The sequence below is a fragment of the Leptinotarsa decemlineata genome, unplaced genomic scaffold (genome assembly GCF_025532065.1).
Source record: "Leptinotarsa decemlineata unplaced genomic scaffold, Ldec_3_MD MMD2_P_RNA_scaffold_2, whole genome shotgun sequence".
In the NCBI taxonomy this organism is placed as follows: domain Eukaryota; kingdom Metazoa; phylum Arthropoda; class Insecta; order Coleoptera; family Chrysomelidae; genus Leptinotarsa; species Leptinotarsa decemlineata.
This window is the reverse complement of record NW_027412529.1, coordinates 15099686-15127271: the sequence shown is the minus strand read 5'-3', so window position 1 is coordinate 15127271 and position 27586 is coordinate 15099686. Positions and strand designations below refer to the sequence as shown.

The 27586-nt window shown below is 35.2% G+C and overlaps 1 protein-coding gene and 1 long non-coding RNA gene across 2 annotated transcripts in view; one reads left to right on the top strand and one right to left on the bottom strand.

The window, feature by feature from the left end:
* Positions 1 to 27586, top strand: part of LOC111506901 (peroxidase) — a 55061-nt gene that overhangs the window by 11713 nt on the left and 15762 nt on the right. The window contains exons 3-9 of the mRNA XM_074184098.1: positions 2357 to 2580; positions 6352 to 6528; positions 10815 to 11011; positions 19831 to 20026; positions 21008 to 21353; positions 24094 to 24244; positions 26058 to 26228. Coding sequence (XP_074040199.1) covers positions 2357 to 2580; positions 6352 to 6528; positions 10815 to 11011; positions 19831 to 20026; positions 21008 to 21353; positions 24094 to 24244; positions 26058 to 26228 — 1462 coding nt within the window. The remainder of the gene's footprint in view (positions 1 to 2356; positions 2581 to 6351; positions 6529 to 10814; positions 11012 to 19830; positions 20027 to 21007; positions 21354 to 24093; positions 24245 to 26057; positions 26229 to 27586) is intronic.
* LOC111506900 (uncharacterized) lies at positions 13962 to 14911 on the bottom strand. Its single transcript, XR_002722320.2, has 2 exons — positions 14726 to 14911; positions 13962 to 14175 (listed from the first exon to the last, which is right to left on the bottom strand). It is a non-coding gene; the product is annotated as an uncharacterized lncRNA (long non-coding RNA).

Genomic DNA, 27586 nt, shown 5'->3' with positions numbered 1-27586 from the left:
AACCAGGTGATTTGTTAACAGCAACAGGATGCTTCTTCTTATGATTTGAGATAATGGATAATGAACCCGGTTGATATTTATGGTGAAAATCATTGTACTGTTTTTCTCCAAGTTTCATAGCCTTATCAGACTTAACAGTCAACGAACACACTGAATTAAAAATGTTAAGGTTAGGTTAGGTTATTCTGTAATATAGTCAAAATCTTTACGGCAAGTCTTTTACTCATTGAATAACCCAGATCAAACAATGAAATAAATCAGTTTTTATCTTCAAAAATTTTTGTTTTTCAACTTTCATTTTTAAACACTGTTGAATTGAAGTGAGATTAAAATATATAATGAAATGAGGGATACTCAATTTGTTACATATTCATTACTTTTGATTTAATTACCCAGCAAGGTTGAAACAACTTATGGCATTATTACCAAAATGACATCAATTTGTAAAGTGAAGAATGATTCAACCTAGATACTGCTTGGATGACATTGTTGATTTTTTCATTGAAAGAATCTCCTCGTTACTCGCAACAAACACACGTAGTTTTGCCGAAACGATAATTACTGGGAGTTAATAAACAATATTTTCAGTAAAACTGTGACACCCCGTATTAGGAAGTTCACATCGATCAATCAATCAAAATATGCTTTATTGTCCAAGATCTGAACAACTTATTGGCAAAGTCAAGTAAATTAAAACGTTAAATTAACAAATATAAGTTATGAAATAATGCTTACAGACAAGACCAGAGAATATAGACATAACAATATTAAGCCTAGCTGAACAGATACAAATATAAGTACCTACGTGAATATATGAAATTTGAAATGTAAATATATAATGCTATGTAATGAATATTGACTGCCATTTCGTGTTGATTTCAATAACTTGTTTACACAACGCTACATGCCAATTACTCGATAGAGTCTTGGTAAAATTCGTTCACACTATAATAGGGCCTCCCAACAAGGAATTCTTTTACTTTCTTTCTGAATTTCTTTTCATTATATATCGTCCTTAAACCAATGGAAAGGTGAATAAATAACTTCTTGCTATTGAAAATAATAAAATTTTGTGTAAGTGCTAGAGTAGGTGTTGGATAGGAAATGAAGTAAGACTGACGTGTACTATAAGTTAAGGTGGTATTAAATCGATTTTTATATTCTTTGTGGATATGACACACTGTTTCCAGAATAAAAAGACATACTAAATTCAGAATTTTCTGCTTAACAAATAATGGGCGGCATGAATCCCTGTAGCTAGCCTTCAAAAATATCTGATAGATCTTTTTTGTAGAGAAAATACCATATTGAAACAAAATTGTGAATAATTTCCCCAGAAACAAATTCCATAACGTAAATAAGACTCAATTTGTGCAAAAGAAACTGATCTTGTAATAGTAGTATCTTAATCTCTTGCAACAACGCTCACTGCATGACATCCTGCTGCTAGTCTTGTACATAAGTAGTCGACGTGGGAATCAAATTTTAGATGTTCATCAATGAATATCCCTGAAAATTAGTTTTTATTCAAATTTTCAATTTTTACTTAATTGATGGATGTATCGTTACTAGGTACGTGGTAGGAAATCATGATGAATAAAAGAGAATAGAAACTTTCTATGTTTTTTACTACTTTTATTTATAACTAACGGTAATGCAGTTTCATGCTATAGGGACAGTTTGATGTATAAGTTTGAAAATGACCTTATAGGATGAAACTGCAGTAACGTTAGTCACAAATAGAAGTGATAAAAACATAGAAAGTTTCTATTCTCTTTTCTTCAATTTTTACATTTCAACATGACCATTTTTCATTATATATGACAAGTAGTCACCACCTGAAATTAATTACATCATTTGGGAAACACCCTGTATATAAGAACAAGTAGAAAAAAAAAAGAAAATGTTTCAGTTGACAAGTAATATGTATATTGTTTTTATTCCATAAACTATCAATTTCAAAATCAAATATATTTTTATGATTGAGTTTGATATTTGGGAAATGTTTCAAAATATATACTTCTCAAGGTTTACTTGCGATTGAAAATAAACAATTGTTACATAAATGTGAAGTTAAGAATTTTCTCATATGTAGTTGGCCTCTGAAGTGTGTATGGTATGAGTTATGCATCATTTCATCCATTTGCCCAGTGGCATAATCATATCATAATTATTCACATAATTGCGGTTTTTTTCAATAGTCATGCACATCTAACTGTATCTGAAAGAGTATTCTAGAGAGACTCTATGTTAATAGGAGAAGTGTATATTTTAGTCGTATGATTATCATATTTTCAGTTTCATTTGATGTACAAAATATTTCATCTATTCACATTTGATTTTTTTTAATTTTCAGTGGTGGAAGTTTCAATATTCCATATCAATATCCGTTCATTAACAACCAGCTTGACACATTTACCCCAACAAACGTGAGGCCACCTGGATGTGGAACGCCCCCAGAGTCCTGTTCAGATACAAAATATAGATCATATGACGGTTCCTGTAATAATTTGAAAAATCCAGTCTTAGGAACTCCCAATACTCCATACAACAGGTTATTACCAGCCAATTATGAAGACAGTGAGTGGGATGAATTTTATATTTCCAATTTCGAAGATTCCAAAAATGTTTTCAACATCATTTTAAAACTAAAGTACCATTGAAACTTACTATCAACAATTAATTATTCCTTTAGCACACTCATGATATGACATTCATAGAATTTTGAAGTTCTCTACTATATTTTATTCAAAACACTACTTTCATTATCGGGAAATTCACTTATTCTCCAATGCTAGGGATCGCACGATAAAAAGTGAGACGTTGATAATCCTAAGCTCGCACAGGACTTTTGAGAATTGTCGTTCGTTCGCAGGGGGGCGACAGCTAGTTTATGTATATACCGATTCTCACAGAAACATATTATAATTTCTTCCCTCATTTTATATATTGATTTAGTATCTAGTTTTTAAATGATTTACCAACTGTTTGTGTCAAAAAATTAAGATATTCTGTCAATCGGACACCTCTGTTACATATTTATTTGTTACAAAATAACTGCCTACTTCGTTGTACTTCGACAGGTGTATCTCAGGATAGGGTATTGGGACCAACATATTTCTCCCAGACGTGATCACAAATTTTGAATTGCATAAAACAAATGGTCGAAATATTGTAATAATTCTGGAGTTATTTTCCTCTTCAGATAATATAGACGGCCATATTGAGGGATCGAATTCATTTATGGGCCTATCATTTCGTTTTCTTCGTAATCGACTTCGATTTGAATTAGTTCTGTTTCATCGGGAATTAAGCAAAATGTATTCAAGATAATAACATACATTGACGATGCTAGTTATTTTTACCATTATGAAATCCCCAAGTATACTACTGAATAGTAATATTATCGCTTTATCAATATTTGTAATGAGAGAGTCAGGTCCGTTTTGAAAAAAAAGGCGATAATAGCCGTGTTGTCATGAAAAGTACAATCAATTATATATTATTACATCGTTATAATACATTTCAGATGCAGTTCAACTTTCAATTTCCATTTTTAGCAAAAATTATTTTCAGTTCAGTTTCAAGAAATTTCATAAACTACACCTCACGATTTGATCTCCACAAACTTTATTTGAAAAATATATCACGACATGTTTCGCTAACACAGTAGCTCTATTAACAGTGATTTTAATTCAAATCGTCTCTATATCGACTTATATATGCCAACATAAAATTTTTGTATGAAAACGCGGATAAAATTGTTCTCTTAGAGCCTTACAGTAAATACTCATAATTAGCCTGAGAAGTTCGTAGGCTAACATAGAAAAAAAACTTAATGAAATTTGATTTTTATCATTCAATATGGCAGTACAATGAATTTGCTATACCATATTTATGGTACGATTTGTCGTTAGCCTCAAAATAGGCCTCAGTTTCGACGATTTCCTTTTCATCGGCGCTGAATTTCTTTCCAGCGAGCATTTTTTTTTATGTTTGAGAACAGAAAAATGTCGCTGGGGGGCAGATCTAGAGAATACGGTGAAAGGCGATCGTTTTGATTCTGGTGTGGAATGATGGAGCCATGTTTCATCCATTGTCACATATCGACGCAAGAACTCTGGTTTTTTTGGGTGAAACAACTTCAAACACTATCCATAATCATCATTTCGTTCTTTGCGCTCATCCAATGTGTGCATCGCCCTCGATGCCCATTCCACCTCGTTTAAATTCCGCAAGCCACTTTCCAGCGGTTGATTTTTCTCGTGCATAGATCGAATAATGTTCACCAAGCCAAGTCTTGACCCCAACAGTATTTTTTTCACCTAAAAGCAATGCTTCATAAACGCATAAAATTTCTCATTTTTTCATTATCTCCAAACAAAAGTTGATTCACTCAAACTGTTCTACCCCAGAAACTAATAGTCCGACAGCTGTGAAATTCCTACACGTGTCTTTTGGAGGTTAGCTTCCACTGAAGAGCATATAAATTCAATACTAGTATCGCCATCTGTTTGTTAGCCTATGAACTTTTCAGTTCACCTTTTAGCATAATTCTACTTCATTCTTTTCTTCTTCAGTGCAGGTGTATCATTGAATAGTCACTAAAATTTGTTCGAAATGTAGGAGCTGTGTACCCTATTTTTTACCGTATTGAAGAATTAAGATTATAATAATAATTACATACAATCACTATAAAAGTAACTGTCATAATATGTATTAGGAAAAAACATCTACGATTACTCTTATACTCAACTACTCTTCAAGAAGAATATCATGTGAATAGACTACAAATCCCGTTTATTTTATACTGTTCAGCTCTACTAAAATAAGTGGTTTTCATTTCATTTGGACCTATGTCTATAGACACAGTTCAGAAACGTTAAGAAAGAGATTCGCAATTATCATTTTTCATTACTTTTGCTCAAATGAAATTGTCAATAATAATATCTGTTGATACCTATTATGATCTTCAGGTCCTCTCACTTGTAGTAAAATATAAGTTCCTACCAACTTCAGTGAATCAAAATTACTAGAAAAGTACAGAATAGACTCCCAATTATATGTTTTTTTATATATTTTGCCTAAATGAAATTGTTACTATTATTTTGAACTGCCTAATAACATTTTTATTTTCATATATTCACAAAATATCATTAACACCAATTGAAATAAAATATCATAGGCTACATGTTGGGTAGGTATTATTTGAGTACTCTTTTATATACCAACTCGTACTGTAAAAAGTCATCTACAGGACGTAACGTAAAATACTTAAAGTGAGTTCATGGCCGCATCATTCAAGTTTGAAATATTCTCTTGATTTTATAATCATATGCTAATAGAAAGCATACGTCGGCTAAGTTTCAGCAGCCGAATGATTTATTGGAGAAATACTGAATGAGATGTTTCCTCAATTTAATTATACAGGCGATAAAAATTCAATGTGATGAAATTGATTTGAACGAATTCGAAAATCTACCATCATACACTTTCACCTTCTGATAAGTTTGTTTTTCTACGTGTGGGTCGTTAAAAACAAATTCTCGCATCAATTAACTTGAGTGATATTATAGTGACGATATGTCAAATTGATTAATCGCCATCTGCTTCTGTCATTTAAAATCTACTAAAAACAAATATGACTCAAATATAAAACTGCTTGCAATTACTTGTGATTTTGTCATAAATCAACCGTTTGAATTATAAAGAAATGAATGAAAAGTCTTTGATAAAAAGGATTTCTTTGTCAGTGATATTGAAGATTCACTGTCACTGTCATTCAAATCATTATATACAGAGACTTGGACTGTCGGAAGACAGTGTGTGTCGACTCTGTTTGGAAAATCATGAAACATCAGAGCACATACTTTGTCTCTGCCTCGCTGGGGACCGAATCAAGTTTTTAGAGTTCGACAGAGCCGTACTCTCATCATCTTACCTGAAAGATCACTCAACATACAAACTAACTGGCTTCGTTAAGGGGCTGGGTTTATTTGGTCGAGTGTGAATAGGTGTGAGCCACAATAAACCCTTACGGGTTGCGGTGGGGTGTCGAATAGACCCACTCATTTCGGACCTAACCTAACATGTTTTCCTTACCAGATCATCTATTTTCAACGATTTGTACAAAAAAACGAATTGCCGATAGATTTCCCTGATATCAATTGACAGTATTGTCTTTATCTTCATCACATTCAAGAAAATGATTATCATACGTACAAATTTCAGTGGAACCCGAAACTGAAAGCATGATACCTAATGATTTTCATTTTGTGATTGAGCTAGACATAGTTAGCCAAATATTTTTAGGGTGATTTTTTTCTGAATTTCCGTATTTTTTAATTTGAGGAATCAGCAACCCACGTCTTGCCAAAAGTGGTAGAGATCTTCCTCTGGCACGATCTGTGAGTCTTCTTCTTTACCCCGACATTCCCGTGGAAGATCCGTTGTTCACGTTACTTGCAATGCAGTTTGGTCAAATTGTAACCCACGATATGAGTATGACTGCTGGTGTCCCACAAACTGGTAAGTATAATTTGAATTTTGGAATACCGATCAAAGAAGTTTTACATTTTTGTTTTATAAAAGTGGTCCTTGAAATAATCCCCAGCAAAAACGTCATTTTCAAAAGGAAAATTACTTGACAGACATATAGGGACATAGCTCTGACTAACAGACGACTATATTGAGACCAATTTGCGTACAGGTCAGGTATGCCAACAGAAACTGTTTTATGTCTGGTTGCGAAAAAAAAAACAAAATATGCTTACAATAACAGGAAAGTGATTATACATGCTTTATTTGCTATTGAGGGGGCATCCGATAATACTTTCCTAAAATTAATCATTCGAGCATCAAAAAGAGGAGAAAGCTGAATGCTTGGAGGAAGATTGATTCGATGAAACCTTGTGATGGACGAGTAACCACTCCTTCTGGACCATGAAAGTTAAAAATTACTGGACTATGTAGATGATTCAATCATTCAAATCCAGGGCAAATAAAATAATATAGTGAGAAAATTCATGCAGCAGACTCTCAATATTATAACAAGATGTACCGAGGAAGACGAGCTCTATATTAGTCCAACCTTATCATACATAGTAGCATTTACCAAGAAAAACAAGATAGAGGGCCTATAACCTTTGAAAATTCGAGGTGAAGGGATACAGCTGTCGAGAGAGGTCAAATACCTGGGAGATATACTGTTTCCCAGGCTGACCTGGTAGAAATATATAGAAAGGGTGAAAATAAAAGCGAAGGTTTTATTGATGCTGATCAAACATACCTATGGAAATGTATGGAGTTTGTAACCAGTAATGATGTACTGGTTCCATAACATGGCGATTGAACCCATGATAACATGCATCTATGGTCTAGTAGCCAAAGACGAAACAAACACCGTTATAAACAAACCAAGCAGGGTATAAAAACTTCTATGTTTTGGAATAACTTATGCAATGAAAATTAACTCAGCAACTTCATTGGAGACACTCGTGACTTCCCCCTTCACATCTTGTAGAAATTAGGAAAGCAATAGCGGGCCAATTGAGACTACAAAATCACCGACGTACATGAATTTGAAGAGAACATGATTTGAATAACTTAAATTGGCGAACATCTAACATATTTCTTGACCTCATGTCAACGAAATAAGTGTTTGTGGTTATTTCAAACCGCGAAGAGTAGAGAATGGATAGTCATCCCGGGAACATTCTCGACAGAAACAGACGTAAACAGTAACCGTAAACAGACGCGTCGAAAACTGAACAGTGGTCCGGAGCTAAGAAAAAACATTCATTCCAGTTAACCGCTCGGTCAGTGAAAATCAGTCAGCACAAGAATATCATTATAGCAGGCAGCCCACGATGCAAAATGGGGATTTACTCGAGCGTCATTGAGACATATTAAGTTGCAAAGCTTAGATGATGACAGGAAAAAAATGTTATATAATATATACCTTTTCATCGGTGGGGGAAGCGGCTATAGATTTTCAAATATGTAAAAAAATAATGCTACATGGAAATGCTCGAGCGCGTCATATATTGATAGCATCAATGTCCTACGTATTTTTAATTATGTTAGTATGTTAATCTGATCGTTTGCATGATGTGGGTGGTTGTACGTAAGGGTTAAAAGTGAAAAGATAAAAAATTTTATCGAGCGCGTCAGATTTTCTAAGGGGGTGTTAAGTGCAACAAAAAAAAAGCTGTCATTCAATAATCTGATGATTTCGATCTGACGCAAACTCGCGGCCATTATTATAATGTGCAAAAAAAATTGGCCATTTTGAAATACTCAAGCGCGTCAGATTAAGATATATATGGTTCATCTTCATGTTTCAGACGTGCTGTCTCATAATCTGACGATTATCTAGAGGGATTCGCTTAATCTGACAAAAACAATATATGAAATTTTTTTATTACATTGAACTTAATTGATTGAAAAGCTCAGGAAATAGCATGCAAATGAATAAGTGCATGTATTTTAAGTAGAATACTTGTATTTATAAGAAAATAATTTTTTTTAAATGCCCAAAAAAGTTTAATTTTTTTATATAAGAGAAATGAAACTTTCTATATTTTCACCACTTTTATTTGTAACTAACGTTACTGCAGTTTCGTCCTATGAGGACATTTTCAAAATTGTACAATATATGAGGACATTTTCAAACTTATACGATATATAAGGATATTTTCAAACTTATACAATATTATACAGTTTCGTCCTATAAGGACAGTTTCAAACTTATATATTGTATAAGTATAGGACGAAACTGCAGTAATGTTAGTTACAAATGAAAGTGGTGAAAAATATAGAAAGTTTCTATTCTCTTTTATCCATTATGATTTCCTACCACGTACCTAGTAACGGCTACATCCATCAATTAATCGATTAATTAATCATCATCTTCATCTTCATCACGAACGAGTCTCTGTGTGATGGCGTCATGGCAACAGAATTCAGAGTGGGACGGAGTGAGAGAGTAGTAGATAGAGAAAAAGTGAATAGAGAATAGAGGAATAGAAACTCGGAGAGGTGAATATAGGTATCACACAGCTGCACGCATTAAACTTTATCGATGAATTTTTGTTATTTCAGCTTGCGGAAATCGTCAGATTATATATTTTTCGTTATAATTGTAATATTTCCTTCAAAATAAAAAAAATTGCTACGCTCGAGAATGTCGAAATGACGTTTTTTTTTACAACTTTGCTGCCCCCCTTTCTTTACATCACTCTCAAATTGTCAGAATACTGGAATATACACTTTTTAGAAGGAAATTAACTCACTCTACCTCAATCTGACGCACTCGAGAATTTCTGATGATCAATTTTTTTTTTACTAATCTGATCCTTTATCCCTCACAGACGGCCTTATGGATATGGGGCTCATATTTGGTGGAGGTACTTAACCGGGTACAAGGTATCTCCCTGTATATTAATCTGCCGCACTTTAGTAAATCCCGAAATCCCCGCTTGGGCTCCCCTATTATTATGAGACCCTAGCAAATGTGTGGATCACTACTATCATAGATAGTGGGTGACATCGAGATTGGTCTGAAATGTCGTAGAAAACTGAGGAAACTAGAAAACAGGAATAGATTGACTATATACTGTGTGCCACTCAGATATCTAAACAGAATGAAACTTAACAACAGAGGTTGTCATATTTTATGCGATTGTGGTGCTTTGGATCACAAGAGTCAAACAATATATGGACAACCCAAATCATGTCCGCAAGAATCGTGTACAGACTAGTTCGAGAAAGAAGATTGTTGAAATGAGTGTCATGAAAACGATGGAGCAAAATGCAATGAGCTCTTGAGAATGCACTGTTTTCCAGGAACTTGAACGAGTTGGAGGGCTCCCAGAGAGCGAATAAAAATGCTAGACTGGATAGCACATTTTCCTAGAAAGACTTTCGACTATGAATTGACGGAAACTCAAATCTAGTCAAACTGAAATTTTTGACATTGGTATATTGCGAAATCGTTATTGGACATCAGTTGACATGAGAAAAATCATCTGTCTTCTTACAGCTTCCACTACGAAAATCTATATAGATAAAACTCTTGGGTAAAACATCACCACTAAGGATCCAGAGAAATAATCTGCAAAACACTGGCACTGTTATCATGTCCAGTATGAAAAATTGGTTAGGGCTTTGCCTCAAAAGTTTTTGGGTAAATTATAGAAATTTGAAGTTTTTACTCTGAATGCGATGTCAGACCTTCTTTGAAGAAACTGATTGTGATAGTTCGTACTGGAACCTCTGGCGTAAAATGAATCTGTTGAAAACACTCTCCCAACACCAGAACAAAATTACGGTCTCTCAACGGGCGTCGAGATCTGAACAGAGAATATATTTTTGTAACAACCCTATAAACTTTAAAAAGTCTAAAATTTTTGGAAGTCGGTCTTGACCTAATCATTTGCATTTGTAAAATTTTTCACAAAAGTTCTCGTCATTAACTATATATCATTCAGTTCTGAAGCAATTCAATTCCAAAGGCTGGAAAATATACACATATCTCCATTATTTTTGTATTTACTTTTTAACAAAGCTGAAGGAACAATCTCGAGATGAACGATGTTTGTTTAGTTTCGTTCAAAAGAAATAGTTCTCTGGAAATTTGAAGAAAAGTTAAGTATTCTGAAGATTGTTATTTTGAATCAATATATTTTTTTGAAACTTATTTTTTTGACAATGATATATTTTTTTAAAACTGAATTCAACTGAATTTTTGTCTCTGATGAAATCATTTCAGACACAAGCCTTGATTTTTCATTGACTTTTGGTATTTATTTCAGAGCACTACAAGGCAAGATGTTGTTCACCAGATGGACAACTCTTAGAATTAGCCAATGTACCAGAACACTGTTTTCCAATAATTTTGCCATTTAATGACCCATATCATTCTCGTAATGGAACCAGGTGCATGAGTTTTGACAGAACTATAACCAACAGGGACAGAAGATGTGTGGGTGGTTCTGAACCAGCTGAACAGGTGAGTAAATGATCATGTTCACAAGGTGACGAAAATATCGCATTCTCAGATTTGTTTTAATTCAGATTTGAAATATTCATAGCTTATCTCTACTTTGAAAAACCTCAATGAATTATTTAACTTTCCGTAAAATCTCTATTCATACATTTCTGACGTGGAATACAGTACAACATTAAGAGTAAAAAATGAAGAATATTTAAGTTACATGCAGTTCACCCCAATGAAATCACTCATTCTTAACGCAATATTCGGTTCCCCTCCTAGAAATGAAATAATCCCATAACTTTCTGATATCTTCACCACACTTTCTCTTTGAGTTAACATTTCTATCTTTTCTATCTTCACCTTTTTTGAATTTTCAATCTGGTTATCTTCCATAACAACTCTTTTCACTGGGATTTCATGAAACTCTTCTTTTGGGAAAAATCGTTTTGGCCTTCTACTTCTTCATCTTGATACAAAAAATATGTGGCAATATTCCAAAGAAAGAATGAAAGTAATTATTTTCAAAAATGTAACTCTATGTAAAGATATGTAGATCATGTAAAGAAGTAACTTTCAGACACAAACTGAAAGAAAAAGCCCTCTGAAAACAGCTGCTTTCATATAATTCTGAATTCTACAAAAACAATTTTCTTCATTCAGTTTGTATTCCAAATATTCGTTATGGAGTTGGATCAGATATCATTCACAAGATTGCTACACGATGTACTGAGTGAAAGTAAAATTTTACTTACATAGAATACTGTCATCCTCACTGGTAGACATCCGATGTTTCGCCGTAAGACTCTTGCCTTATCAGCTCTTCAGTACCAAATCTGTTATGTTATGTTACCCAAATTTGATAGTGAAGAGCTGATAAAGCAAGTGTCTCACGGTGAAACAACGGATGGAAAAATAAAGAGTCAAAAACTTCCTTTCCCAAAAATCAGTCTCTCCTTGGAATATACTCCTTTCATGGGTGAATATGCTTGTTGTATTATAATTTGGTCGAATGTTCAACCACTATTGAATATCAACGTTGAAAGAGACGTACCAGCCCACCAATTTTTGTTTTCATCTTGGCTTATCATGGAATCCCATCTCTTCCCAAATTACCAATACTTTTTCTGATGAACATTCGACATTTACCTCCCATTCAGAACTTTGTCACCAATTCATAACCCACGAGGCCTCTCTTGACTATAATTGTGAAGTTCCATAAAATTTTTCTTCTTAAACTTAATCGTTAGTCAATTCCTCTCTTTTTGGATATATTTGTGCTTTGTTACCAAATGATGTCTATGTGAACATAGTGTAATAACTGCCATAGTGATAGTTAACGAAAAATATCCTTTTATTCATAAAGATGGGGGTCGGTCACCCAGTTTTTCGATATCGATATTTGTCCAACAGAGTAAGCGTTGAATTTAATTTATGGTTGGTGATTTTTGACGGCATCATGAATGGTTATGTTTCGTTCAAAGTAGATTAAACAAACGTATCCTGTTGATAAGTTATAATACTGGGACAGGAAATTCGACCATATCTGAATAGGTAGACCAAAAATCTATATAAAATAAGAACTGACCAATGACTTCAATGAAAAGAAGATATAGGTCTTGAGTAGGAAGGGTTGTGGAAAAATTCGGGAAAATTAACCAGAGATCAGACCAATCAGGGGACGGCACAAGGAAGGAGTGTTAAGGACAGTTTTTCGGACTTGGGAATTCTAATTAGTCGATTAATTGGGAGATTGGCGATCGGACAGTTCCGGAACAGGGTTGTGAAAGTCACTTGCGGAAGAGGGTCGCAAAAAGAGATTTTGCGATAGAGGAGTTGCGAAAATAGTCCTTAGTGAAAAAGAGTTTCGAAAGTTGATTGGGGGACACTTGCGGAAGAGAGTTGCGGGAAATCGGTCGTGAAAGTGAATTGCTATAGAGAAGTTGCGAAAGTCAGTTGAAAAGTCAGTTGTGAAAAGATTCCTTTGCGATAGAGAGTTAATTTGGGAGAGTCGCGAAAGGGAGTGGCGAAAGTCAGTTGCGGAAGAGGGTCGCCACAAGGAAGTTTCCGAAAAGGGATTTTTTGATAGTGGAATTACGGTAAATTGCGGGCAGTGAGTTTATTGCGGTGTTGCGTTTGGTGGCACTTACAAGGGATGTATAGGTATTTCACACGGATACCATACCAGAGAGGGGGAACAGAACCCAGTATAGTATCGTGAGCCGATTTGGATTTTTACTAACACCCATGTTGATTTAGAGAAAGAGAGGGTGACATTTCAATTTTGTAATATATAAAGGGCAATAAATTACACTACACCCCTTTCATATATGGAAATATCAGCAATTAGTACACACGGGTTTGAAGCCAGACAATTTCAAATAATCACTTCAGAATTTCCGCAAAACTCGAATATAGTAATTCAGGTTTTTCTGTAAGTTGCAATTCTACTTTATGAGAGAATATATAACATTTCACGGGTTGATAAAGAGATAATTCTTTTTGACAATCAGCTATTTGAGACGTGCTTTCTTGTAAAATTTTGATCTTACTTTTCGAACATTTTTGCCTATTGTTTTGTTGGAGTTTCATGTTATATTTTCATACAGTTATCTGTTATGGTCTATGAACATACCCGTTTATTCTTTTTATTAGTTTTTTAATATAAGCCTAATCTGAAGCTTGTTGTTTTTTAATGGCTCACTATTCGAGCAAGTTCCGCACCATTTCAGGGTGGTTGAAAGGCATTTAGCCTCAAGTATTAGCATCCTACCGTGTTTCAGAATGGAACTTAGAACGAAAACCATCTCAAAAAAATACACTGTGTAGTTAGGTTTCAAAAAGACCAGCCCTCGTGCGATCGTCACGAACCCTACAGCTTTTTCGGACCTGCCATGATATTCAAAATTTGATTTGGAGAAATCTGCATCTGGTGACAGCTGCTGCCAAATTAATTCAAAGAAATAAATGAAACAGAAATGAGCATTTATTACACTGAAAACGGTATATACATATATCTTTTATATTACAATGGTGACTGTTAAAGTTTTCGGAACAATCAGGTTGGCTATTTCACAATCACATGCAAGAGTAAAATGTTTTTCATTATTCACGGTGGTTTTTCCTAAATTTCCTCCTGATTACTCGTATTGACTGCTTTCACCATCCTCTTCTATAGGGACCTGTTGGTGCATTGAAAATCAATTTTATGACTCAATCAATGTATCTTATTACCACTTCAATGAAATGAATAAAACCACATAAAAATATCGAGTATACTTGATTATTAAGTATAATTGATGATGGGGTTGAAAACGAAACCTGTCGTATAAATGAATGAAACAAGTGGTAATTAGACAAAAGTGTTTTTATTCATTTCATCAAAATGATCATGAATTACCACAAAATAAACAAGTAGTCATCAATCACACATATCTTATTGCGTTGAAAACATTAACAAAATTTCTCAACAAATTAACAAAAACCTCAAACCGGTCGTAATTAGACAAAAATGTTTTTTATTTTTTTCATCAAAGTTATTAGGAATTTCCACAAAATAAACAAGTCATCAATTCTACAGACTCATTATTGTCCACGCAAGAAGTGAAATAGGCTTTATACCTAATTGCCGGCTTATATTTAAATCAGGCACAACATCAGGAAATCATCATTCACAAATGAATTCTATAAATTATGGTAAATATTTACAAGAAAAGTTAATTGAAAATTCACCTGTGAATTCGTTAGCCGTGACCGACAATGCTCCATACCACAACATTCAAATTATTCCAGCCCCCAACACAAATTTTAGAAAGGCTGACGTGGTGAAGTGACTGCACGAAAAAAGTATCATGTTCACCCATAACATGCCCAAACCCGAATTATACGAGTTGATCAAGGCAAATAAAAAGCATCAAATTTGATGATGTTCTGTTCTGAACAGGGACATAACGTTTCACCTTTCACCCTACCATCCGGATTTGAATACCATTGACTTCATTCGGGCTTCTGTCAAAAACAACGTGTCCTAAAAAATGTAACTTTTGAACTGGAAGATGTGAGGAAACTGACGACGCACGACTTTGATCAAATCACTTTCGAGAAATGGCAAAAGCGTTGCTGATATGAAGTAGATATAGAGCGAAAATATTGGGAAAAAGAAACATTCATAATCGTTCGAACAAAGGTGAATCCAATGATTATAAATTGAAATAACGATAGCAGCAGTGGAGATGAAAAAAATTTGTATTCAGATAGTGACTGTTCGAAGTTTATTTTTAGATAAGTGTACTAAATAAAATATGAAAAAAATTACAAGGTAGTCATATTTCATTTGCTACCCCAATCAAAAATTATACTAGGTACGCCACCAGCTGGCAAGGGGCTTTTCATAATCCAATAGTAATTTAGTTGAAAGAGTCTATACCTGCGCGATCGCTCGCCATCAACTGTAGTGTGTACCGTAGTTGTATTTGAATAGCTTTCAGATATATATTTTCGATAACCTCTTTCGCACCTCATAATTACTTTCGAAAAATTAGCAAACGGTGTATCTATGGGTCTGCTGGAATATCTTGCATACAATAAATCTATTTTAAAATCACTTTCTCTGAGGATACTCAACAGTATTTGAACCATTTTTCCATCAGTCTATTCATGAACACATGTTGACTTGGGAGACGATTCGAGTATTTAAAATTTCTGTTGAACTCTCCAGGTACTTTTTCTTCTTGACATTCATTGTATTCCTACTATTTCCAAACGATTCATCTTGTATTATTTTTGATAGTTGGTTTTCTGCCTCTTCGTATCTCTATATCTCTACTTATTGCATTAATTATTTTTGAATAGATTTTTTTAATTCCGCTAATACGATTTCCACATTCAGTATTCGATATTTTCGAAATATAGTTGAAGAATTAATTTTTTTCAAATCCACTACCACGTAATTGATAAATTCAAAAAATAATGAAATCTTTGTCAAACACTTTTCGGCATTGCATAAGCCAGGCCGTGCATACATCAACACAAAGGTGCCGCTTGTAGAATTGACAGAAGGCTGAATCTATGAATATCAAAAATAAACGGGGCTCCCCTAAATATTTATTGTTATGCATGGTTACCACTCATGAGATATATGTCGAATGAAAACAGTGCTACCTGGTGTGGGAACTCAAATACTTCGTTTTCGGTCAAGGGGAAAATAAATCCTTGCTGATCATAAAAATCTTCAACTTTATTTCGATGAATGCATTTTCAATATCCAAAATAATGCAGCAGATTTTTATTTGAAATCCAGATTACGTTTCGATTTTTCGAAAAATATTTTGTTTACATTACAAACGTTCATACCTTCCAAAAGAGTTAGTTGTCTGACTAGAGTATTGGATGGAGAATTGAAAGCCTTTTCAAATCGAAAGCGCCTTTGAAAAATGAGAGACATTCCTGTCATTTGAAGGAACAATTCGTTCAGGCCAGTCTCAACTCCCTACACTGCAGGTTAATGGACTGACACATATTAGAAAACAACTACACCCCTGGCGTTGGATTATATCCGACAGGTGTCCGTGCAGGATTCTTCACTGAAGTTATCCCTGCATATGATGTTTGATAATTGAAAATCGAATTCTTTCGGAGTATTATTCTTCGAACTAGGCTGAAGCGGACAACAAATAACAGGGTTGTCATCACCCCATCTGTCTGTGAACGACATAGCGCATATAAGAAATTTTCCCAATTTCTCGTATAAGAAAAGAAAACTTTCCACAGTCCATTCACCTATAGTGTAGGGAGTTGAGACTGGTCTGAACGGATCGTTCTTTCACATGATTTGATTTATAGCCAGTCTTCAAGTAGGTATGTCCACTGACTATATGTCCATTTGCTCTATCAAAATATTTCGATCATTTTCAGTCCTCCATTTGGAACCTATTTTCTTTAAAATTCTACGAAGAGATGTTTCGGAAGCCACAATTTCCAAAACGACATTATTTTTGTGTTGGAACTTTTCTACCATAATACGGCATCCTTCGGTCTTATGTAAATCGTAAATAATCCGTCTAATATTGGAATACTCATATCATATTAGTTACTGGTGTTTTTCTAGGCCGCTTGGAGTGGAACATTTCATTTCTTCGTTATTTTCAGAAATGTATTACTCCTCTACGCTAACCACTCTTTCAATGGTTATTGAATACCTGATATAAAATGCAGATTTGTATTAAACAGTTATTTTTTAAATTTGTTCAATGTTACCTGTATCGAGAGATGTTTCATTTTTCACATTTGATAACGTATCTGACTCTGAAAATACTTGAACTTTTTAAAAATTATTTCACGTGCCTGACTCTTGATGACTGGTTTTTTGTTAAGCGATAACATTTTTTCAGAAACAGAAATTATTCAGACAATGCCAAACGCCAACAGCATTGGATGACAAGTAACGATACGCCTGTGTACAGAGCATTTGTATGTCTTGCAGTAGGGATTACATTAAAAATGAGTTTGTGCCGTTTATCGTTTGCTGTTGAAATTTTGTTTTTTTCAACGCAATAAGATATGTGTGATTGATGACTTGTTTATTTTGTGATAATTCATGATCACTTTGATAAAATGAATAAAAACACTTTTGTCTAATCACCACTTGTTAATTTCATTTATACGACCGGTTTCGATTTTAACCCCACCATCAATTATACTTGATAATCAAGTATACTTGATATTTTCATGTGTTTTTATTCATTTCATTGAAGTGGCAATAAGATACATTGATTGAGTCATAAAATTGATTTTCAATGCACTAACAGCTCCCTATAGAAGAGGATGCTGAAAGCAGTCAATACGAGTAATCAGGAGGAAATTTAGGAAAGACCACCGTGAATAATTTAAAACATTTCACTCTTTTATGTGACTGTGAAATAGTTGACGTGAATGTTTTGAAAACTTCAACAGTCACCATTGTAATATAAACGATATATGTATTTACGGTTTTATCTATTATTATCGAATATACCGACCGTTTTCAGTGTAATAAATGCTCATTTCTGTTTCATTCATTTCTTCAAATTAATTTGGCAGCGGTTGTCACCAGATGCAGATTTCTCCACATCAAATTTTGAATATCAAGGCAGGTCCGAAAAAGCTGTAGGGTTCGTGTCGATCGCACAAGGGCCGGTCTTTTTGAAACCTAACTACACCGTGTACCTTTTCGAGATAGTTTTCCTTGTAAGTTCCATTCTGAAACGCGGCAGGAGACTAATACTTCTCGTATAAGGAGAGAAAACTTTTCACAGTCAATTCACCTACAGTGAATTAAGAGAGTCATAGTTACGACCGCACCGGGGGCCTGGGGGGCCGGTTAGGCCCCCCAAACGTACCCTGGCGTTGGATGCGATCGGGTGTGGAGGGGTGGATTTTTGGGAAATCCTTGCGGGTACCGCCCCTCACCCCACACCAACAGGATTTTGCAGGGCTTTCTCCCGCTCACCGAACCCGGAATTGCTTCCTTACATCTACTTAGTGTGGCTAACCAAGAGACAGGACCATCGGCAGCGTTCGACCGAACGTTCGTACAAGTTAACTAAGCTCCTCTTTCGCCAGAGAGTGCTCGCGTCGCACACCTGCCCCCGCCAACCATGCCAAATCAATTGGGAATATGGTTCCGGAAGTGGCCGGCCAGGGTCCTAAGCTCGGATACTAGTAGCTCCGTCCAACCGGGTTCCGACACCTCAAGCGTCTGCCTTGGTGCCCTCCAAGGCTAGACTCGGACTCGGACTCTCACGAGCATCCTCTACCACACATCATATGTCGAAGATGTCGTGCCCATTACCCGTATAGGTGCGGGATAGGACGGTTCATCAACAACTTTTGGGTGTACGCCGTGTGGTGTGCACCGCATACCCTTACGTTACCCCAAGGGGCACTCATGTTAGGAAAGCTACCTTTCCAGCGTTGGATGAGTAACCGCCGAGGGCTCTTGCGAGACACCTCTCCCACACATCTAGCTTGAAATCGGCCAACGTCTGTTGCCCGCAGATGCGGGATTGGGTGGTTGACCTATAACTTTACTGGGTGAGTGCCGTGTGGTCTGCACCGGGGGACTGTCAAACACCCATAAGAGAGAGACAGTGATCCCCCGCCACTCACATGATTTGATTTATAGCCAGTCTTCAAGTATGACCACTGACTATATGTGAAAAGTTTTCTTTCCTTATACGAGGAATTGGACAAATTTCGGATACGCGGTTGGTCACCTTCTTCACAGGCAGATGAGGCTATGACAAACCTGTCGTTTGTTGTCCGCTTCAGCCTAGTTCGATAAATGATAATCTGAAGGAATTCGATTTTCAATTATCGGAAATCATAGACTTTATACTGATGATAGACACTACCTTGCACTGACGAGTGGCCAAACAGCTCGAAACCGGTCTGCAAGTGTGTTCCAATAATTGAAAATCGATTATGGCAGTTGCATCGCTAACAGCATAGGCAGGAATAATTTCAGTGAAGAATCCTGCACTGATACCTGTCGGATATAATCCAACGTTCTTCATGGTATTAGCCAGGGGGGTAGTTGTTTTCTGATAGGTGTCAGTCCATTAACCTACAATGTGGGGAACGAATTGTTCCTTCAGATGATTTAATTTAGACTCAATCTTCAAGTATGCCACTGACTATATGTAAAAAGATAACATTCCTGTTCACAGGGTTGGAAATTCTTCAATGGTTTTGAAGTCAAAACTTGTTCCCTTCATAAACACGTGTTTCTGAATCTCTGCAGAATATTCTTTTTCTCATCTTGTCTTGATTTCATATAAGACTGTCCATATTTTTTTCAGCTGACATCGGTCAATCACTATTTGGATCTGTCCATTGTTTACGGTAAAGATGATGAGGAAAATCACCAACTGAGAAATTTTGAAGGAGGTCGTCTGAGAGTGGAAAAGAGAGAAGGTCATCAGTGGCCTCCCAGGGCCGTGAACGCATCTGGAACTTGCCGTTTGAAGAAACCAAGAGATGCTTGTTATCTCGCTGGTGAGTGAATTGTGGGTGCGGTGAGTGAAAAACATGAGTGCAATTTACGAACCCTCATTGCCTTCTGGATTTTATTGTAAAGTTCATAATGAGACAGCGGAATCTCTTTTTGGTTCTCGAATGATAGCACAGGGTTGCTCTAACAAAGACTTTATGAGAATGAGTTGTCATATTTCTAAACCACATATAGAAACAACTACCCCAAATGTGTAGAGGGCTTCAGAAAATGGTGATTTTCAATTATCATGAATCGCATCTTTCATGATTGATATTTTTGTGGTTTTTTTTATTGTTACAGTGACGGAACTAATATATAAATGCATTCATAGGTGGTAGACGGAGTTGAATTTAATTGATTTGTTTATTTTGCATTCAACGAGTTATGTAAATGTATTTTCTTTCTTTCATGATAAATACTCTTCCTCATTCTTTGAAACTTCGAATTCAGCACATTTCATCAGCCAAAATTCTTCAGATAATAAAAGAGTCTAATTTCAAACATTTTCAACACTTTATCCAAAACCTTAAATATGAAATATCGCTAAACAAGTATATTTCAATAATCTTTCGGAAGTAATACAGGTATGACATTCATTTCATGAACTATGTAACACAAGACTTCACTCACTACCCATCTAGTATCTGGATAAACTACTATACCTCTTACGGGAAGCTATATCTGCACAAATTTGTTGAATATTTGTTATAACCAACATATGTTTCTCAATAACTGTCTCGAAGAGATACCAAAGTAAAAAAAAGTTCTTGTAATTTTCAATATATAGAAACAAATCTCAGATATACATATGAATATTTATTGTTAATAATTATGAAAATATTATTTCAATTTCTCAAGAAATATCAAAAATTCAAGAGACAATAATGATACAAAACAAAAGTTTAGGTTGATTACCTATCTTAACAGATTTTTTTCTGTTTTCATTCTATAGAATTCTCAGCATAAAAGAGTTTCGCTTTCAGGTGACACCAGAGTCAATCAAAATCCCCAACTGACGCTTCTCCAAATCGTCCTTCTCAGAGAACACAACAGAATAGCCGACGTTCTTTCCAAGTACAATCCCCACTGGAATGACGAGACCATCTTTCAAGAGGCAAGAAAAATCAACATCGCCCAATACCAGCATATTTCATATTATGAGTGGCTTCCAAATTTCATAGGTTGGGAAAATTCTTTAAAAAACAGAATAATATGGAACACCCAAGACTTCGTGACTGATTATGATGAGAACATCGATCCAAGGGCGTTGAATGAACATTCCAATGGAGCATTTAGGCATTTTCATTCGCTGATAGCTGGACAGTTGCAGTAAGTCTTGTCAGGACGATTTTACACCTACTAATAATTCTACCCATTGAACATTATCCGGTCAAATTCAACCAAACAATAGAAGTGAAGGTACAAAAATTTGCGCACATCTCGAAATTGGTAGGATTGTTCAAAACATTGTCATAAATGAAATATTGAAAATCTTCATCGATCTGATACCTGGAAAAAAACTTACTCGGGGTCAAAAGTCATAAAAATAAAAAATTGATGGATGTAGCTGATACTACGTGGTAGGATAAGATCATAAAAAATGAGAAATGAAACTCTCTATATATCACTCTCTCTTATATCACTTGGTATTTGCAACTAATGTTGCTTCAATTTCGTCCTACTCGAACATTTTCAATCGAATAAAATGAACGGTTTTTTCGCGATATTCAGCAGAATGGTCAGGTTTATCATGAAATTAGTTTCGTCAAAATTCGTAGATCAGATAATTATATATAAAAAATGTTGAAATACTTTTTTCCTGAGAGCCACTGTTTCTGAGATATAACGATTCAAAAAGTTGGTAGAGTTGTAATCGTCATATTATGCACACGTTTCCTCGTCACCTTTGAGGTAGTGTACTTAAAGCATATCTTTAACGTGATTTCCCCAGTGGGCCTATTCCACGGATCTGTTGTGATTTAAAACTATTGAATAATCAAAGATATTGGTAACTGTTGAAAATGATAAAAGTGTTGTAAATAAAAAAAAATATGAAAATTGATTCATCTCATTCATAATTCTCTAATACTTCTGTTTTCTCTTCTTCTTCTTCTTCTTCTTCTCGTCCTCCTCAATCTGCTTCTTCATCCCGGGTGCAAGTGAATTGCCTCAAAAATGATACATCGCATGTCTCCTGATTGTTATCAAACAATCTTCAACTGTTGTTGATTCATCACCATGCTAGAGAACAAAACAACCCAACTTCTTTGCAGCCACATTTAGCACTACTTCCTTTTTTGCAGTGGCAAAAATTTATGTTAAGCAGACCAACTTCCAACCCCAGTCTTTTGAGTCTAGCTGATAACCAAGCTACACTTGAACTTGAAAATATACTCGTAAAATATGTTTATGAGCAGCAGCTGAGGTTGGAAAAAGAGAAGCCAATTACGCTTGTTTTTTATTTCGAGTATTCCCAACTAAGAAGAGAGCAAATTCCCTTGATGATAACTTCCTGTGAAGTTGAATTACTCTTTTTGAAAACTTCAGCACATTGAACTGAATCCTGTTTTTGAAACATTTTGAAAACTGTTTTCACGTCTCCTGATAAATGCAGATGTCGTATCATAGCCAGTTGTTGCTTGTAAAAATAGTACATGATTTTAACACTTTTCGAAGAATATATTTCCGATTGATGTTGAGCTTGTTCATGTTTGAAAAAAAAGGTTTTTTCGATTGGAGTTCGGGAAGTGAATAATACGTGTAAGTCTAAGTCTTTACCTACAACGATAGTTGTATTTATTGAATTGCTCAATTGCTGTTGAAATTATTATTACTTCAGCATCATCATCAGCTTTTTTTGTCGATATATTTGCAGCAGTAAACTTTTATTTGTGTGTGTTTGCAAGGAATTTCTGTTGACTGTTAAGAACTGTCATAGATTGATCAAATACTTCTATGACGTGAAATCATTAGTCATCAAATACGATAGTTACTTTGAGAAAATTCATCAACTCTTTCAGTACTTGCATTTATTAATGTCTTTATACCACGATCAGTTGTAACAATTCCACCCTTAGGTAACAGTTTAGCAAAAATGAAATGAGATTCTGAAATTTTTCTATGAAACTCAAAACAGCTCGAAATAGGTTAAAACAAATAGGTTACAAGGAGTAGTGAATGAGGACCGAAATGTGTCGGACGTGTATCGTGGTGATTATCATATTTTAATATAAATGGTTTATACACTTACAACAAAAGCTGGAAATCGTGCCGATAACCTATTTTTGACTATAGACAATGAGAAGCAAATAATAACTGACGAGTTACAAAAACACACCAAAGCACTAAAAGAAGAAATTGAATCTCTTAGAAATGAGATACTGGTATTGAAAAGCGGCAACATTGATCTAATTGAATTGCTGGCTAATAATCAGACACCAACATCAAACAAAAATTCCTTAGATTGCAATGATACCGAAAATGTCATTTACTTCAGATTCGTCAGGGCAAATAGTTTTCAGTCAAAGATTAAAGCGGAGTCACTCCTCATCCTGTATACTCGATGATAGGATAAATGTGGTCTCAATAATAAAAACCAGTTCCCCCTATCGTGGTAAAGAATAATTCATGATTAGATGTCAGACCTTTCCTCTCGAAATAGCAGCTTATATTTATAAAGCTTACAAAATACACAGATTTCATCTCAAATGGTATCAAATAATTGTATTTCACCACTCAAAGTTTTGATGTGGAATCGATGTACGCAAATGAAGAAACAGTAGGTTCAAGATTAGTACTTCATGATACGCCACATACTCCATATAGGAAATTATTGATAATTTTTCTGCGTCAGTATCAGTACTAAAGTAATAAGTACTCTTCTGAAAAACGAGAAATAAAAATAATTGTTTCCTTCATAAAATGTTGAAATCATCAATATCCTTGCGAATAGTCATTTCTTATGATCTGAAACGATAACAAAATTGTTGTGAAAAATATTTGCTCATCTGTTATAATTTTCATATTAATCATTACAAAAACATTTTTCTAATCGATTGTTATTCTGCAGTTTGGTTCACGAAAACAGATATTCACAAGGAAGTGTCCGTTTATCTGATTGGCTGGTTGATCCCGAGATTGTGGAAAACAAATTCGATGAGTTAACACGTGGTCTAACCACTCAACTTCAATTTGCATCTGATCAGTATCATGATAGCGAAGTAAGTAAAATACTTTTATACACTGTTTTCTAATAGTAAGACAGGTTCATAATACTTTACCGGGTCCACCCTATTTTGTATCGTAAGCGGGTCGCCAACAGAATATTACATGAGCGTTCGAGTCATTCTCTACGTACAGTAATGTGCGTTTGGATATTCAATGAAAATTTCTTGCTGAAACTAATAAATATCTTTATTTATTAATATACTTATAAAATTGGTTCAGCATACTGATTTGAAATAAACACATATTGATCAATAGGTTTAATTATTTAAAAACATATTAATTAGGTAGACGTGTTCAAGAAACAATTTATTGCCAGTTTTTCACTAAAATAGTTAAAATAAGTACTATCGGTTGACTGCAACTAATCAATCTTCAGAAAATGTTTCGAAATGTCAATAATAAAAATCCATTTTGTCGTTAGTTACTCTCACTATGTAATACAAAAAACACTAAATACATCATCGAAGTGAATAAAAACATTTTGAATCATCGAAGGCCAATCTCAATTTCTTAAACTGTAGGTTAATGGATTGACACCTATCAGAAAACAACTACTCCCCTGGCTAATACCACGAAGGGCGTTGAATTATATCCGACAGATGTAAGTGTAGGATTCTCCACTGAAGTTATTCTTTCATATGATGTTGGCGATACAACTGCCGCAATAGATTTTCAATCATTGAAACACACTTGCAGACAGGTTTTGGGTTGTTTGGCCACTTGTCCGTGCAAGGTAGTGTGTATCGTCAACATAAAGGCGATGATTTCCGATAATCCATCTTGATTTTGATCAGGTTGAAAATCTCTTCCCGTACCCTTTCGACTGTCTCTCGCCATGAGGATATCCGATAATTGAGAGTCGAATTCCTTCAGAGTATCATTCCTTGAACTAGGCTGAAGCGGACAACAAACAACAGGTTTGTCATCGCTCCATCTGCCTGTGAGCGAGGTAACCAACCGCATATCCGAAATTTGCCAAATTCCTCGTATGAGGAAAGAAAACTTCTCACATAGAGTCAGTGGGCATACTTGACAAGAGAAGTTTGGCAAATTTCGGATATGTTGTTGGTTAACTCGTTCGCCGGCAGATGGAGCGATGACAAACTGGTTGTTTGTCATCGCTGAAGAAATTCGATTTTCAATTATCGGAAATCATTAACTTTATGTTGATGATAGACACTACTTTGCACTGACGAGTGGCCAAACAGCCCGAAACAGGTTTGCAAGTGTGTTCCAATAATCTAAAATCAATTGCGGCAGTTGTATCGCCAACACCATATGCAGGAATAACTCCAGTGAAGAATCCTGCACTGACACCTGTCGAATATAATCCAACGCCCTTCGTGGTATTAGCCAGGGGAGTAGTTGTTTACTGATAGGCATCAGTCCATTAACCCACAGTGTAGGGAGTTGAGAGTGGTCTGAACGAATTGTTCCTTTAGATGATTTGATTTATAGCCAGTCATAAAGTATGCCCACTGACTATTTGTGTAGAACATTTCACGCATTCGAACAATGCACTTCAATATTGCCAAAAAAATTATCTGGGGTATCACGATGGAATCTGAATATTTCCTCTCGACTGAATATCCTGAATTTTTGTTGTTGTTCACCCAACACCTTGTATTCTTGAAATTGCAGTTGTGAAAATTTGAATATATCAACATTTTTCTTATTGGCTGATATGGGTTTTAGCAATGTTTTGATGACGATGGTGGTGATACCTGTGCTTTGAAAAATAACAATCCAGTGTTATTGTAACATGAAATACTTAATGATGACCCTTAAAGAAAATTCGTATTACAGGTGACCCAATACTTATTTAGGGGAAACGATCAATTTGGTATTGATCTTAAAGCATTCGATATTCAAAGGGGAAGAGACCACGGACTGGCCACTTACAACGACTTTAGAGAATTTTGGAACATGCGGAGGGCCGAGAGGTTCGAAGATTTTTTGGACCTTATAACTAAAGATGTGAGTACCGATGTTTTTTTATTTATCCGTCAAAAATCATCAGCACTGTTCTAGAGTTTTTCAATCCCTGATATATCTGAGTCGATGGAGAATAGTCAACATGTGATCCTTATGAGCCGTAAACACACTTTTATGGGGTCAGAAATAGAGAAGAACCTTATAGGCAGCAAGCACCGAGGGGGGTTAGAATTAGAAAATCTGTTCTAGCCTCTCACCGTCTGTTGAAAGTGATGCTCGTGAAAATATTGGAGAAGTAAGGACATCATTCACGGGCGTGGTAAATTTGTCAGAAAATCTTGCAAGTCTGTTATAAATTCAAATACTAATTATGACACAAATATTTTCTATTCAAAGGCCGTCTGGAACAAAAAAGGAAAATAAAACATCAATAAAAATTAAGTCGTTCAAAAACTTTGGTGTTTTGATCAATATTAATAATCAGTTCAGAGAGTAAATATCTTGAAGTAAGGAAGACGAACAGAAATTTATGACTTTTGCATATAGATGTCACTTTTTCCGCCCCACTATTTTTGTACGGCATTTAAACAGAAATAATTTCTTATAGTAATCAATATCTGAATTCATAGAAGCCGTACAAGATTCTTTCAGAAATTAATGCTCCCCTGAGTTGTGTTTTCACTTCTCCAAAATTATCATCTGCACCACTTTCAACCGACGACATTGGGCTGAAACTCAATTAACCCCTTGAAAATTCAGTATTAGGTTGAGGGGGTGTAGTTATGTTCAGTGGCGGATTAACACATTTGCCGCCAGTAGGCTGTTCAAATTTTGCCGCACCTTGTGACCTCTGCATTTCGATACCCTACACGGACAAAAGACGGTGGACGAAAATATTTAAAAAAAGTATTAGCAGATTGACAAACGTAAAATTCCCCACTTTGACAGGTTCAGTTAAGTGGTGAAATTTGATAAAATTTCGGGATTTATTTATTTTTCATTTCTGTAAGATGAAAAAAAATGTTTGGGGACAAATTTGCCGCCCCCTAAAATCCGTCGCCCTAGGCTCAAGCCGACTCATCCTGCTGGTAAATCCGCCACTGGTTATGCTACTTTCTAACTGAAGTAACTAACTAACTGGAAGTAAGGGGCTTTGGTGCCATATTATCATTAGAAATATATGAAATGATCGGTAACCTTGAAGAAACCCATATGATTATTAGTGAAATATTTTCTTCAATTACACTCCAGTATTAAATTCAAGGAAATGGGAATGTCTGATAGATCTGTAAAAAATTATTGTCTCTCGGTCAATCCCGACAAATCATGTGTCATGCTATTTGAGCATATTGCCATTGAATTGCTACAACAAAAGTCAATGTCACTATCAAATATTTTTG